This window comes from Zingiber officinale, chromosome 8A (assembly GCF_018446385.1).
Source record: "Zingiber officinale cultivar Zhangliang chromosome 8A, Zo_v1.1, whole genome shotgun sequence".
Taxonomy (NCBI): Eukaryota; Viridiplantae; Streptophyta; class Magnoliopsida; order Zingiberales; family Zingiberaceae; genus Zingiber; species Zingiber officinale.
The window spans coordinates 63,745,763-63,758,890 of NC_056000.1; the positions used below are offsets into that span (position 1 = coordinate 63,745,763).

The 13,128-nt window shown below is 35.4% G+C and overlaps 1 protein-coding gene and 1 pseudogene across 1 annotated transcript; both read left to right on the forward strand.

Moving 5' to 3' along the window:
• The first annotated feature begins 3,715 nt into the window (after positions 1-3,715).
• Positions 3,716-9,360, forward strand: LOC122009285 (annotated as a pseudogene).
• Positions 9,361-9,520: 160 nt separating this feature from the next.
• LOC122009288 (histone-lysine N-methyltransferase TRX1-like) lies at positions 9,521-13,121 on the forward strand. The gene is made up of 6 exons (XM_042565396.1): positions 9,521-10,312; positions 10,421-10,472; positions 10,550-10,624; positions 10,980-11,199; positions 12,425-12,529; positions 13,049-13,121. Exons 1-5 carry the CDS (start codon positions 9,747-9,749, stop codon positions 12,433-12,435), a joined length of 924 nt encoding a protein of 307 aa, XP_042421330.1. The 5' UTR covers positions 9,521-9,746; the 3' UTR covers positions 12,436-12,529; positions 13,049-13,121.
• The last annotated feature ends 7 nt before the right edge of the window (positions 13,122-13,128 follow it).

Below are 13,128 nucleotides of genomic sequence, written 5' to 3' on the forward strand. Positions count from 1 at the left end.
TTCTCACTGCATTTCGCATGAAAGGCCTCACACACATAATCGTTTAGTTATTTGATATATATATATATATATATATATCACTTGGCGACTAGGATTCATAAACTCTAGTATTTAATCTGGAGATATAGAGTTTGAATCCTGGGGAACACAAAAATCTACTGACTAGGGATGGAAAGTCCTAGTGAGTAACGACACGACCGAGGATCGTCGGATGAGGGGATTCGGAGAGGGAGGAGAAGGAAGCGATGAGGAGCCGAGGGTCGTCGGATGAGGGGATTCGGAGAGGGAGGAGAAGGAAGCGATGAGGAGAGGAGTCGACGCTGCTTCAGTTAGGGTTTGTGGAGAGTTGTTTTTTCTTTTACCTATTGTTGATGTATAAGTGCAGCAGGTTTTTTTGCCAGCTCAGATGACGCAAATAATTGGTGCCGCACAGAACTGCACAAAAAGCACCGCAGGCTAAATTTTCTCTCTATATATATATATATACAGGACTTTTATCCTACACAATGCTTGTGGACGTTCTCCGTGGACGCCTCTCACATGGAGAGGCGCCCTTACGCGTTGTGCAGGATATATATATATATATATATATATATATATATATATATATATATATATATATATATATATATATTTCATGTGAAAAGAACTTTTGTGAGTTTTTTTTATAGTTGCTTGTTTATTTACGTTCGGTCAATGACATTTCTTTTTAGCTAGTTGAGATATAGTTCAAGTTGATCACGATGTATTGAAAGTTAAGCAAAGAAATTATGCGTCAAAATACAAAGTTATAATCTTCATTTTTTCTACTTCCAAACAAAACTAAATTATTATTTTCGTATGTCAATCCGGATGAATGTCTATCTAAATCTAATCGGTTGGGTTAGATGGAATTGAGATAAGCTTGTTAGTTGAAAAAAAATTGATTTAATTATAGCTCTTCCATAAATTTATATTTTTTATAGAATTTTCCTTCATATTTTAATTAATTCATCATATTTAGTTATTTTTTTAAAATGAGAATTAAAGTATATCATAAATCTCAATTTTTCTTTAATTTTTTTATTTATAATCAACTCAAAAGCATAATTTATAGAATCACCATACTAAGTAAAATCGATTTGAGTTTTTTTTTTTAAAAAAAATTATGATATATGATTAATAATTAAAAAAAATATCTAAAAAAATTATTTACATATAAATATATTAATAATTTTGTATGTACATGCAACTGTCAATATTTATTAGATGATGTTATTATCAACATAATAAGACTCGATAATATATGAGTTTAGATCTTCTATTCTAAACTTCCATGTCCCTTTTATTTCGCTCGTCGATCGGATGGGCTACATCATATCTCAAGGATATCGTGCACAATACAAGGATGTTGCACACATCTTAAGGGTGTCACAACCGTCCGATCGACAAGAGAACTTGAGGACACATGAATTCAAGACAGAGGATCCGAACTCTAATAATATTTATATTTTCATATCACAGTGAAAAAATATAAATTTTTAATAATAATAATTTATTATTATTATTATTATTATTATTATTATTATTATTGTTAACTTTAAGAGTGTTCCTTGACTTACGAGATAATCAAATTTAAAAGTCGGTAAAATAAATAATATAGAGAAAGTTATGCATTCTTTGATTCAAATATAAATACCGAAAATAATTTTATAAAGATCAATTAATTCATAGAATATTAAACAGTAAACATTCAAAAAGTCTTCAAGTTGTCACTTGGGGAAAAGAAAAGTAGAATATTATTGATAAAAATTAATTTAGAAATAATTAAACAGATATTTAAATAATCTTAAAATTCTAACCCATAAAAAAATAAAATAAAGAGGTAATAATAAAAGAATAAAATCTTTCAAGCCTCCAAAAATATTTAAAAGATATTTTTTGATCTAAAATGGGACAATTAAGAGTAAACCTTGTTATTAACTATATATCTCTAAATGAACTTTAATTTGATATATTTATAGGTTTTGTGATTTAATCCGAATTAAAAATTATAGTCTCTTAAAACTTTTATTAATTCTGTTCCGATCCTACTACAATTTCACTGTAAAAATTGATTTTGTATAATTCAAAATCAATTTCTACTTCTAAATTATAGGATCACATAATCCAACAATCTATGATCATGATTTTATAAACTATGCTCAAAAGTTAATATTTGAATTATGATATTTTGATGATAAATAAATACATGTTTTTTTACAAAATATTAATGGCAAAATTGAAAGATTTTTTCTTCTTTCAAATCATAAAAAATACCTCACTTTGATTTTTTTTTTATTTTAATTAAAATGCATCTCACTCGACTAGATTGTTCTTTAACTCTTTTGAGTATTATTTGCATTTTTTTTCCGCCTAAACCTTTGATCTAAATCTTAAACTAGTTGGATCTGTTCTAATAATTATGATTTTATAGTTGTTACAATTCATATTTACTTTGTTTAAAAATATTTACATTATAACAGTTATAGTTTTGCACCTGCTATAATGTAGATTCAACTTTATTTACTTTATCATTCATATTGTAACAGTTATGATTTTATAGTTGTTATAATGTAGATTCAACCGACTCACATAGTATTTACGTTCTAACCGTTATAATTTTGTAGTTGATAATGTGTCTGATCGATTTTAAATTTAAGTGGAAAATGATAATAGAAATAGTACTGAATAATATTAAAGGATAGTTGGATAATTATATACTATTAAGATTAAATAGTAGGATCATACACTTTTGAGATGACTTTCCATAATTGAAAAAATAGGTCACCCTACTAATTTTTGCCCAAATATTAATGATATTTTTAGTAACTCTATTATACAACACCCACCCTATAATTTCAACTAATTATAATCATACCTAGTCAATTGAAGTGATTTGCAAAATTGAGGGCAGCAAATAAATATTTCTCAACGGATAGGAGTGAACTGAAAATTGAAAATATTCTGCAAAGGAATAAAAGAACTTCGAGGATGAAAACGTAAAATATGTCCGAGTTCGAGTCGCGTGCTGCGGCTCCACCCGCGCCGGGTCGCCGCGTTCAGACAACAACAACGGCAGAATCGAGTGGCCAGCTGCGCTTTTCCCTCGTACTAATTTTCTATTTCCACCCCTCAAACACACTTTTTCACCGAACAAACCCTTCGTCTCTCTCCAAAATATCATCAACGCTCTTCGTTATTCATCTAAAAATTTATACACGGCAGTAAATATTGTAATATTCGATATTATAAGTACCAAATTTAATTCATCTTTATTTTTTACAGTCTATTTTAGTAAAACACTAAAGTTTTATTTGAAGACACTGTAATAATGAATTAATTTATTTAAAATATTGTAAAAAAATAGTAATAGTAGATATAAAAAAATTTAAGGTCAATTATAGAAGAAATTTAAGAATAAAATATTCTTTTCATAATTTTCAATGATATAAAAATAATATATTTAATTTTTATCCAAAAAATATTAATAACTTTTATAAGTTTATATAATTTTTAAATTTAGTTAACATAATTTATTACATCTTCGTGTCTGCGACTGCAAATTCTAAGGCATTATTTTCAAATTAATAAAAGTTGGGGTTGAAAGAGAATTTTAATTTACCAAAAGCTCCTGTTGATTCGACAACGCTCGAGAGTGGAGAGAGAGGACAGCGGACGACGACAAAATGATGAAGTCGGAGGGTCAAAAATGGGGGCACAAAGGCGCTCGCAGTTCCAACGCACGGCGATCGAGGTGGAAAAATGTTCAAAGAGCTCCGACAAGCAGGCTTCGCAAGCGGTCATCCTCCAGCCCCTCCTCAGTCCACTCCTCCCCTTGCCATTTCTCCAGTCGGTGGCTTCGCTCTCCGCAACTGCGGAAGGTGGCGTCCAGGGAGGAGGATAGAGAAGGGAGGCGATGGGGACGAAGAAAGGTTGCACCTTTGCGACCTTACCCCCGCATTCGGTTAGTGTCCCTGCGTTTCGTCTTTTTCCCCCTTTTTCTGTGCCGTAGCGAAGATGGATTTGCTAGTGGATTCAATGTGATCGTTAGTTCATTGCATTTGGAACTAAATCTTCTAGGCGATTCACTATATCTTTGTTTTGATTGACCTTGATAATAATTCATGAAACTGATGATAAAGGGTGTGATAGTTTCAGAAACAGCAAAATCTTCAACAAATATCTTTGAGGTTTGCTGTTTTAAGAGCAATCCCTTTTCTGGGGTCAGGAAAGCAATCTTTTTCCCTTCTTATCTTGCTGAAGGCAATTTATTTATTTTGTTTAAATGTTTCCGTCAATGCATGATGGGCTCAAAGCGAGAATAAGTTAGTAAATAAGTAGTTTGGTGAATTTGTAATACTTTTATTATCTCTATTTATATTGAATTGATTGAATTGATACACACCTATGGCACTCAATGTTTCTTATACTCTTATCTAGCTCCATCATTCCTTCTCCTTTTATTAAATGCTAAATAAAACACTTGGGAAATTTCCAAGATATTACTTGTAGTTTTGGTAATAATTTCTCAATAAGTTACGAGGAGTATTAACCATGGTAGTTTCATTCGAGCATGGTTGATGCCTAGGCATGCATCACGTTTTATGCTCAGTACAAACATTGTTAGTTCACTCATGGCCTAATAATTGATGTTTGCTTAACTCTTTTATGGATTGTTACTTTTGTCGTTATTCATTAACTACGCGGCTAAGAAGGTGATGTAGATTCATTTGTGTTAGTTTATGTTACCTAGTAAATGCATAAGGTCTGATGTTAAAAAATGCTAGATTTGTTCATGTTATTGGTTTGTGATTATCAAGTAAATGAGTAGGCATTCTATGTTAAATGTCAAAGTTTTACTAGCTATTTTTGTTTGTGTTGTTTTAATGAGAAGGAATAGGGAACCACTGTCCTATTATATCAACAATTATAGTTTCCTACTCTAGTAGTTGGACTCTTTATTTATCTCCTCTCAGCCATTCACACTTGTAGTAGACACCTAGCACTCTTGTTTGTTACTTGTATAAATTTTCAGGAACTAGTGTAAAACACTTAAATCCATTCCTTGATCCAAGTACTCGAGTCTAGTAACATAGGCTTGATACATGTTATCAGATTGTCACCGATGAGTAATTTAGTCATGTTTAGTAATAATATGTCATGTCTGAGTAAAGACATAAGGTTTAGTGTTGATCTTTTATGTGATTAGAATATGTTATCAATTTGTTGTTGTTAACGCAGTGAAATGACTAAAAATTTGATATATCCATTTAATCTTTTATCTTGTCATTATGTGACAATGTGTATGATACGTAAGGTAATTTTTAAGTAGACGAATGTTTAGGTAATTTAAGGTTTTACAAGTTGATTATAAGAATACATTGGCATCTATTGGATAACAGTAACAAATGTCTTCAAATAATAAGGAAAATATGTTGAAATAATCTCTCTCAGCTATTGAGACTCTTCATCTTATCCTTTGTACACTTGTCAGATACTTGAGACTGCAACTGTGACACTTTGAATCAGACACCAAGTCACCAACACATCAAGTTTGAGTAACGCAAATCTTGCTTGCAATTCGTGTACATCAATTTGGTTATACTTGAAAAGGGAACCTAGAAGAATTAGCATCAAAGTTTTTCTCCTTTTCACTTTAGCAGCATATTCTCTGTACTTCAAGTAATCCAAAATTTGCTTTTTTCCACATTATTCTATCTATTTTATTGCTAAAAAGGACAAGAAGCACAGACAAACTTAAAGATTGGTATGCCATATCCTAAGACGTCTGTAGTCAAATTTCATACTTAACCATTTGGTTACTGATATGGTAATGTGTATAATTAAGGATGTAAGATTATACTCCCATCGATAAACCACAACTCGCCTTGTGGGACTAAATTAGGGTGTCAAAACTTGGCATTATACATTGAAACTGTTTTTGTTCAAGTGCATGAGATATATATATCCATGTTCTTACTCAAAGATCATGCTATCACAAACTTTAACTACTTGTAGAGATATTACTCTAGCATGTATGATTTCATTCAACAGAAATTCTGCTCCATTTCACAGGTGAGAATTGCTTCTTCGAGTCTATACTTGAAATACACCTTGTATGTTAAATAGAAACCTGCAAAGAAGAGAGTTAACAAAGGAATTGCAAAGGTTAAAACCCTGCACTCAAATCCCATTTTAGTACCAATATACATGAAATATGGATTTGCAAACATGTTCATACCTTCCTCAATGACAGGTTTCTGAATTCTCATTTTCTACCATTATGAGTTTCAATGCCATAGATTCAAGCTCTCTTGGGGTTACATCTGACAATGAAGATTCAGATGGTTTGTTAATTCCACTCCCTGCAAGGCTAATAATAGTTGCAAATTTCCTTCCTCTGCATGCTGTTCGAAATCACACACGTGGAGAATGGCACTTTGAGTGGGATGAAGATTCATTACTCCTGCAAATGAAAGACGGATTTCCTTCAAAAACTGAAATCATTTATGTGGGTAGTCTGAAAGTTGATATCAATGTAGAAGAACAAGAAGAACTTTCGCAAATGCTTTTAGAAGAATTTAGGTGCGTAGCTACTTTTCTGTGTTCTCATCTTCAGAGAAGCTTCTACAATGGCTTCTGTAAGAGACACCTTTGGCCACTTTTGCATTATATGTTGCCAATCTCTTCTGGGCAAAGCCAGATCTTTGACCAAACCCTTTTCAGAGCCTACATTTCTGCGAACAGAATATTTGCAGATAAGGTAATGGAGGCAATGAATTCAGATGAAGACTACGTGTGGATCCATGACTATCATCTCATGCTTCTACCAACCCTCCTAAGGAAGCGACTGACACATATCAAGCTCGGGTTTTTTCTTCATAGCTCATTTCCATCCTCAGAAATCTATAAAGTTCTTCCAGTTAGAGACCAACTCCTCAAAGGCTTATTGAATGCAGATTTAATTGGTTTTCAGACTTTCGAATATGCGCGCCATTTTCTTTCTTGTTGCAACAGGCTCCTAGGCCTAGATTATAGATTCAAGCAGGGTTATATAGTAATCGATTATCTTGGCCGAATTGTGACTATTAATATTGCCCCTGTTGGCATTCACATTAGTCGACTTGAAAGAATTCTGAATTGCCCATCAACCCTTGCCAAGATTCAAGAGATTGAACAAGGATTTAAGGGGAAGACAATATTCCTCGGTGTTGATGATATGGATATCTTCAAAGGTATCAGTATGAAGCTTTTAGCTTTTGAGGTTCTGTTGCAGAGGAACGATAGGCTTAGTCCTGATTCAAATTGCTAATCCTCCGAGGACAATGGGGAAGAATGTTATGGAAACAAAAATGGAGGTAATCTCACTCGTCAAGGGCATAAACGATGTCTATGGTAGTCCAGGCTACACGCCTGTGGTCTTTATAGATTATTCTATCTCCCCTCACGAGAAGATTGCATACTATGAGATGGCAGATTGCTGCATCATAAATGCTCTCAGGGATGGTATGAACTTAGTACCTTATGAATATGTCGTTTGTAGGCAAGGGACAGAGGAGATGGATAGGCACTGTCTCATTCATGAGGTGCCCAAACGCACAAGCACACTGATTCTCTCTGAATTTATCGGTTGTTCTCCTTCTTTGAGTGGAGCTATAAGGGTCAATCCTTGGAGCATTCAGGATGTTGCAGATGGCTTGTCTCGTGCAAGTTGGATGTCTTCACATGAGAGACAGCTACACCACCAAAAACACTATCGATATATTAGCTCTCATGATGTGACTTTTTGGACTCGAGGCTTCTCAAAGGAACTAGAAAGAGCATGCAAAGTCAATGCCAATCAAATATACTATCGCCTTGGTATCAGTCTAAGTTTCAGAGTTGTTTCTCTTTCTCCAAATTTCAGAAAACTATCTATAAGTGAAGTGGTCTCAATCTACAAAAGAACCACCAACCGAGCAATATTCTTGGATTATGATGGAACCATAATTCCTGTCTCTTCAGCAAGTAAGGTCCCATCCACAGCACTGGTTTCCATTCTTAATGATCTCTGTGCCAATCCTGGAAATACAGTATTCATCATCAGTGGAAGAGGAAGGACTACTCTTGATGAGTGGTTTTGTTCTTGTACAAATCTAGGAATTGTTTCTGAGCATGGTTACTTCATCAGGTTCGTCGATATGTAATATCTGAAGCACTTTTTGGTCATTCTACAATTTTCTGATTGTTTCTTCTTTCAAATCATAGATGGACTAGAGATTCTAGTTGGGAATCTTCTCCGCCTTTTGGTATTAACTTCAAGTGGAAAAATACCGTAGAGCTTGTGATGAAATCATACACTGAGGCCACAGATGGTGCCTATATTGAATCAAAGGAGAGTGCACTGGTGTGGAATCATCAGTATGCTGACGTCGAGTTTGGCTCCTGTCAAGCTAAAGAGCTTTCCAACCATCTGCAAAGTCTCCTTATCGATGCTCCTGTATTAGTTCATAGGGGCCAAAACATTGTTGAGGTTAAGCCTCAGGTATGTCTTACAATTGCAAAGTTTTACATGTTCCTTTTCTTGAATCCACTCGATAAATATGTTTACCCGACCAGATATGACAATATGTTCTCTTTCGCTTAAGCTTTTATAGTTGGCAGCCTAATTGTGTAGCATATAACAAGTACTCATCATCATCGTCATTATCAAAACAAATCGTGTTTACAACATAACAAGTAATTCAATTTTATGTTAAGTGAAAGTGTTTAGATCATAACTGGATGCTATCGTAAGTCGTAACCTTCTCGTGACTCGCATTGCAGGGAGTTGCCAAAGGGATGGCTGTGGAAAAAATTCTGAAGCAACTGTCTGCAAATGGAAAACTTCTAGACCTTATTATCTGCATTGGTGATGATCGGTCCGACAAAAACATGTTCCGGAGCCTTAATGATGCAGTGGCAAGGCCATCGCTTGCCGCACCCCCTGAGGTCTTTGCCTGCACAGTAGGCCAAAAGCCAAGCAGTGCCAAGTACTACATCGAAGATACTGATGAAGTGCTGGAGTTGCTAAGCGCCATCGTAGAAACTCAAAATGGAAGTGCCCCCAATGAATAATAGGTATAGACTCATGTTTCACTTCTTGTGCAAAGATCGATCGACAAAGTTCAAAGCACAAAGCTCTCGACTATTCCATGAATCAGTCTGCAATGTTGTCTTTAACTGGGCAAAAGGGATGCCCTTTTCGTGATTTTAACTCCAACCGATAAGCTAAACAATACGTTTCGCCCTTGTCATCTGACACAGACAATATTTTCTGTTCCACACTTGTAAAAAGACGAATTCCAACACCTAATTCAAATGAGCAACTGCATTTGTCGGTATCCATAATTGAGTTTTTTTTTAAACCTTTTAAAACCATCAATATCTACTGATAGAATTGAAGAAATAAATAAAATTTATGAACAATTAATTTATTTTTTTTAATAGATATTTCTTGTTTTGCTGAAGAATTGGTTGCGAACCTTCAGCGCAAAGAATTTGGGACGGTGTATAAATACCCCGGGAGGCCGGGACTCAAACGACTTTATGCCCCCAATTACAGTCGCGGCGGGAACTGGGAGAATTTGGGACGCCCGAAGGCGAAATTAGCAACCTGCCTCTCTCTCTCTCTCTCTCTCTCTCTCTGTTGCTCGCTCCTGGGGAAACCCTAGGCGTCTTACGGCTCTACCTCGCGCCCGTCGCGGATGGCGCTCGCCATGGAGGAGTTCGTCAACGAGGAGGAGGAGGACGAGCGCCCGCTGCGATATCTGCCGCTTGGCCGCGTGTACTCCGCCGCATGCGTCAGTCCTAGCGGAGCCTCCACACTTGTGTCCAAGAAGGTGAAGGCCCGAAAGATCGGTGATGCAGAGGAGGGGGACGAGGAGGCGGGCTGGAATGATAAACCCTTGGATGCCAGAGCCGTGGGAATGTGCAATGGCGACGCGGCGAAGCCGTTGCTGGTCTACCAGAGGAGGGCGAAGAGGCCCCGGGTGGAATCGGCCTCGGAGCAGTTGTGCGAGGGAGTTGATAAGGGGAGTCCTGACAGTGTGGCTGATTCTCTGGGGGAGGTGAAGATTGTTAAGACCAGGACGAGTATGAAGTACGAATTGCTTAGGTTGGGTTCGGGCTCCAGTTCTATGAGCGAGAACTCTGGGTTGCGATTGCGATCAAATGAAGACCATAAACGAGTCAATTTATCGGTGGCAAGAAAGATCGTTCGTGGTCCTCAGAAGGATTCTTCTGCCTTGAGCAAAGTGAAAAAATGGATCGAGTGAGTTATTGATTTGTGTTTTATACTGAATTGTGTTTTATAATACTTGAATTGGTGTTTGGATTTTGATTGCCACTAAGTATTTGGGATATTCCGCTGCTTGTGAAGGTTGGAACTTGAAGGTGTAGACCCGCACGTATTGATTGGTTTGGAATGCAAGGCAAGTGATTCCCATGACTCCGAGTAGCCGACCAAATGATTTTCTGTGGATCTCAGCTTTTAACTGGGCCTTTTCAGGTTTTCTGGCCTATAGACGATGATTGGTATAAGGGTTCCATTACAGAGTACAATTCAGACAGCAAGCAACATAGAGTACGTATTGAATTTTATCTGTAGAAATTTCCATTCTCCTCCTAACTTATCCCAAAACAGTCAGTCTGGAACCTTCATCTTTGCATGTTGTACATCATATCTCGTGTTTAATTCTTTCTGTGGCATTTTCCATGTGAAATAAGTAACCTGTGATGTGTTTCAATACCTGTTGGAAGTTTGGGGGCTTATCTGCTTGCAGTTATGATATATTTGTCTTCTTAATCTGATCATGATAAATTGCTGAAAGTGATCCCTTCATGCTTTATATGCATTTCCCAATGTATTCATAGATCATTTGTCCATGCACATTATACCTTCTCTTTTAACTTAATTAAACAAACTCCACTTAGTGCAGGTTAAATATATGGATGATGATGTCGAGCATTTGATTCTCTTGAATGAAAAGATAAAGTTTCATTTGTCTTGTGAAGAAATGGAGAATTTGAGTTTGAAATGTGGTCTTCCTAACATAGAGAAGAAAGGAATCATTTACAATGAATTGCTGGCTTTGGCACTTAACTTTCATGATTGTCAAGGTCTTGAACCTGGTGAACTTGTATGGGCAAAACTTTCAGGCAAGTGTAAATTTATGGTGTAGTTATCTAATACAACCAGTTTTTCACTGATTTTGAAGTTGGTGTACTTTTATGCAGCAAGTTGATTGTAAGTTGAAAAGATTTTCTTCATCTTCATCATTGTTTAAAAGTTATTGTTCCATGATTGGTGTAAATTCGATGAATGTTCTCAATAGTATTTGAAAATCTAATGTGATAGTAATGTAAATATATTATTTGCTACTTTGTTACTTAACATGCTTTGTAGCTAGTAGCCTCAACCATGAAAATTATATAAAACTTAATATATAATGTAGCATCTTTTTGTGCTTTCTCTTGTTCCTAACCTATTGCCATCTGGTGTCAAGTCTTACAACATTTTCTTCATTGAATCCACAGTTTGGGGCTACTGTCCTAAATTGGAATACTTCATGTACTAAAATCGGACCAGTTTCCCTGAAGGCACGATATTGAATATTTCATTTTTGTTTTGTAAGAGGAACTTCTAAAATGATTCCATAGGCCAATGTTTTGAATTTTTGATATAGTTTCAGGTGGAGGAAGCCAAACTATTATTACTTTGCATAAGCATTTGTGATGACTTCATATCTATCTTAGTTGCATGTGCTTCACATTTTAAGGTTTCTACTGCTAGATGATTTGTTGGAAGCTTGAATTGAATAAGTTTGCTCATAAACAAGAGCACAAGAATACATATATGCTCTTTTCATTATGAGTTAAGAGGCCACCTATTTTTTTTATTTAATTAATTTCTAATACAATGCTTCACATTTGATTGCTAGATGAATATGCCAGTAGTTGCATGTGCTTGAACACATGCTTTGTAGAATCCTCTTAATTATTTACATTCTCATTAACAGGACATGCTATGTGCCAGCAGTTGTAGTCAGTGAATCAAATTTTGGTCCTGGGAGTGATTTGAAGCCCTCTCAGACAAATCAATCTATTCTTGTACAGTTTTTTGGGACTCATGATTTTGCAAGGTTCAGTTCTTATCTAAGAGATGTTTAATTTCACAATTTCTCATCATGCCCTTTTTCTCAACTTTCTTAAAAAACTTTGGTTTGGAGACTGAAAATTTCAGCTATTAGGAAAATGGGAGGATCATGACATGCAAACTTTTGCTTCTAATAGCAAATAATGTGCAATTATGGATATGTTATTATGAAATTTAATACCATGTATCATGTGCCATTATGGTCTTCTTTAATGAACTATTTTACAGGATCAAGTTGAAACAGGCTATTCCATTTCTCAATGGCCTTCTTTCCTCCTTGCATCTGAAGTGCAAGCAAGCAAGATTTGATCGAAGCTTGGATGAGGCAAAAAAGTATGTGCTTTCTCAGATATATGATTTCCCATTTCCCTCCTCAAAGTTTAGAAAACCCTACAGCTGATTGTACGCCCTAGTTACTGCACTCTGGTTTGTTATATCTGTTTGAACCTCATATAAGATGCCTATTATTTTGCTGCAATAGTTTTATCAATGCTTGCAAGTTTGACCTTCACATGGTTGGGTCTACCAGTTGGTCAATTTATGATAATTGTAGGTTGTGGCAAGAGAACAATATCATATTAGCATTTTTTTTTTTTGCTTATTCTTGTTCATTTGCATTTATTTTTGGTGTCTTCAATTGTGCATAGCAAAATGCTTAAACCAAGTTGATAATGACTCACTGATCTGAGTTTATAAAGTCTCTTTACTAGTCAATAATTCACTGCATGGGATTAAACTGGGGTGTCATATTTTTTTTTGTTCTTTGCTTACATATGATTGCCAGGTATGTCATCTGTAGCTGTATAAGTTGGTTTATGAATCTTTTTTATCTGTAAAAGAATTTCCTAACAGGTATTTGATCGAGCAACAACTTCCTAACACCATGTTGCATTTGCAAAAGTGTATTAAGGCTGATGATATTAGAGCTGGCT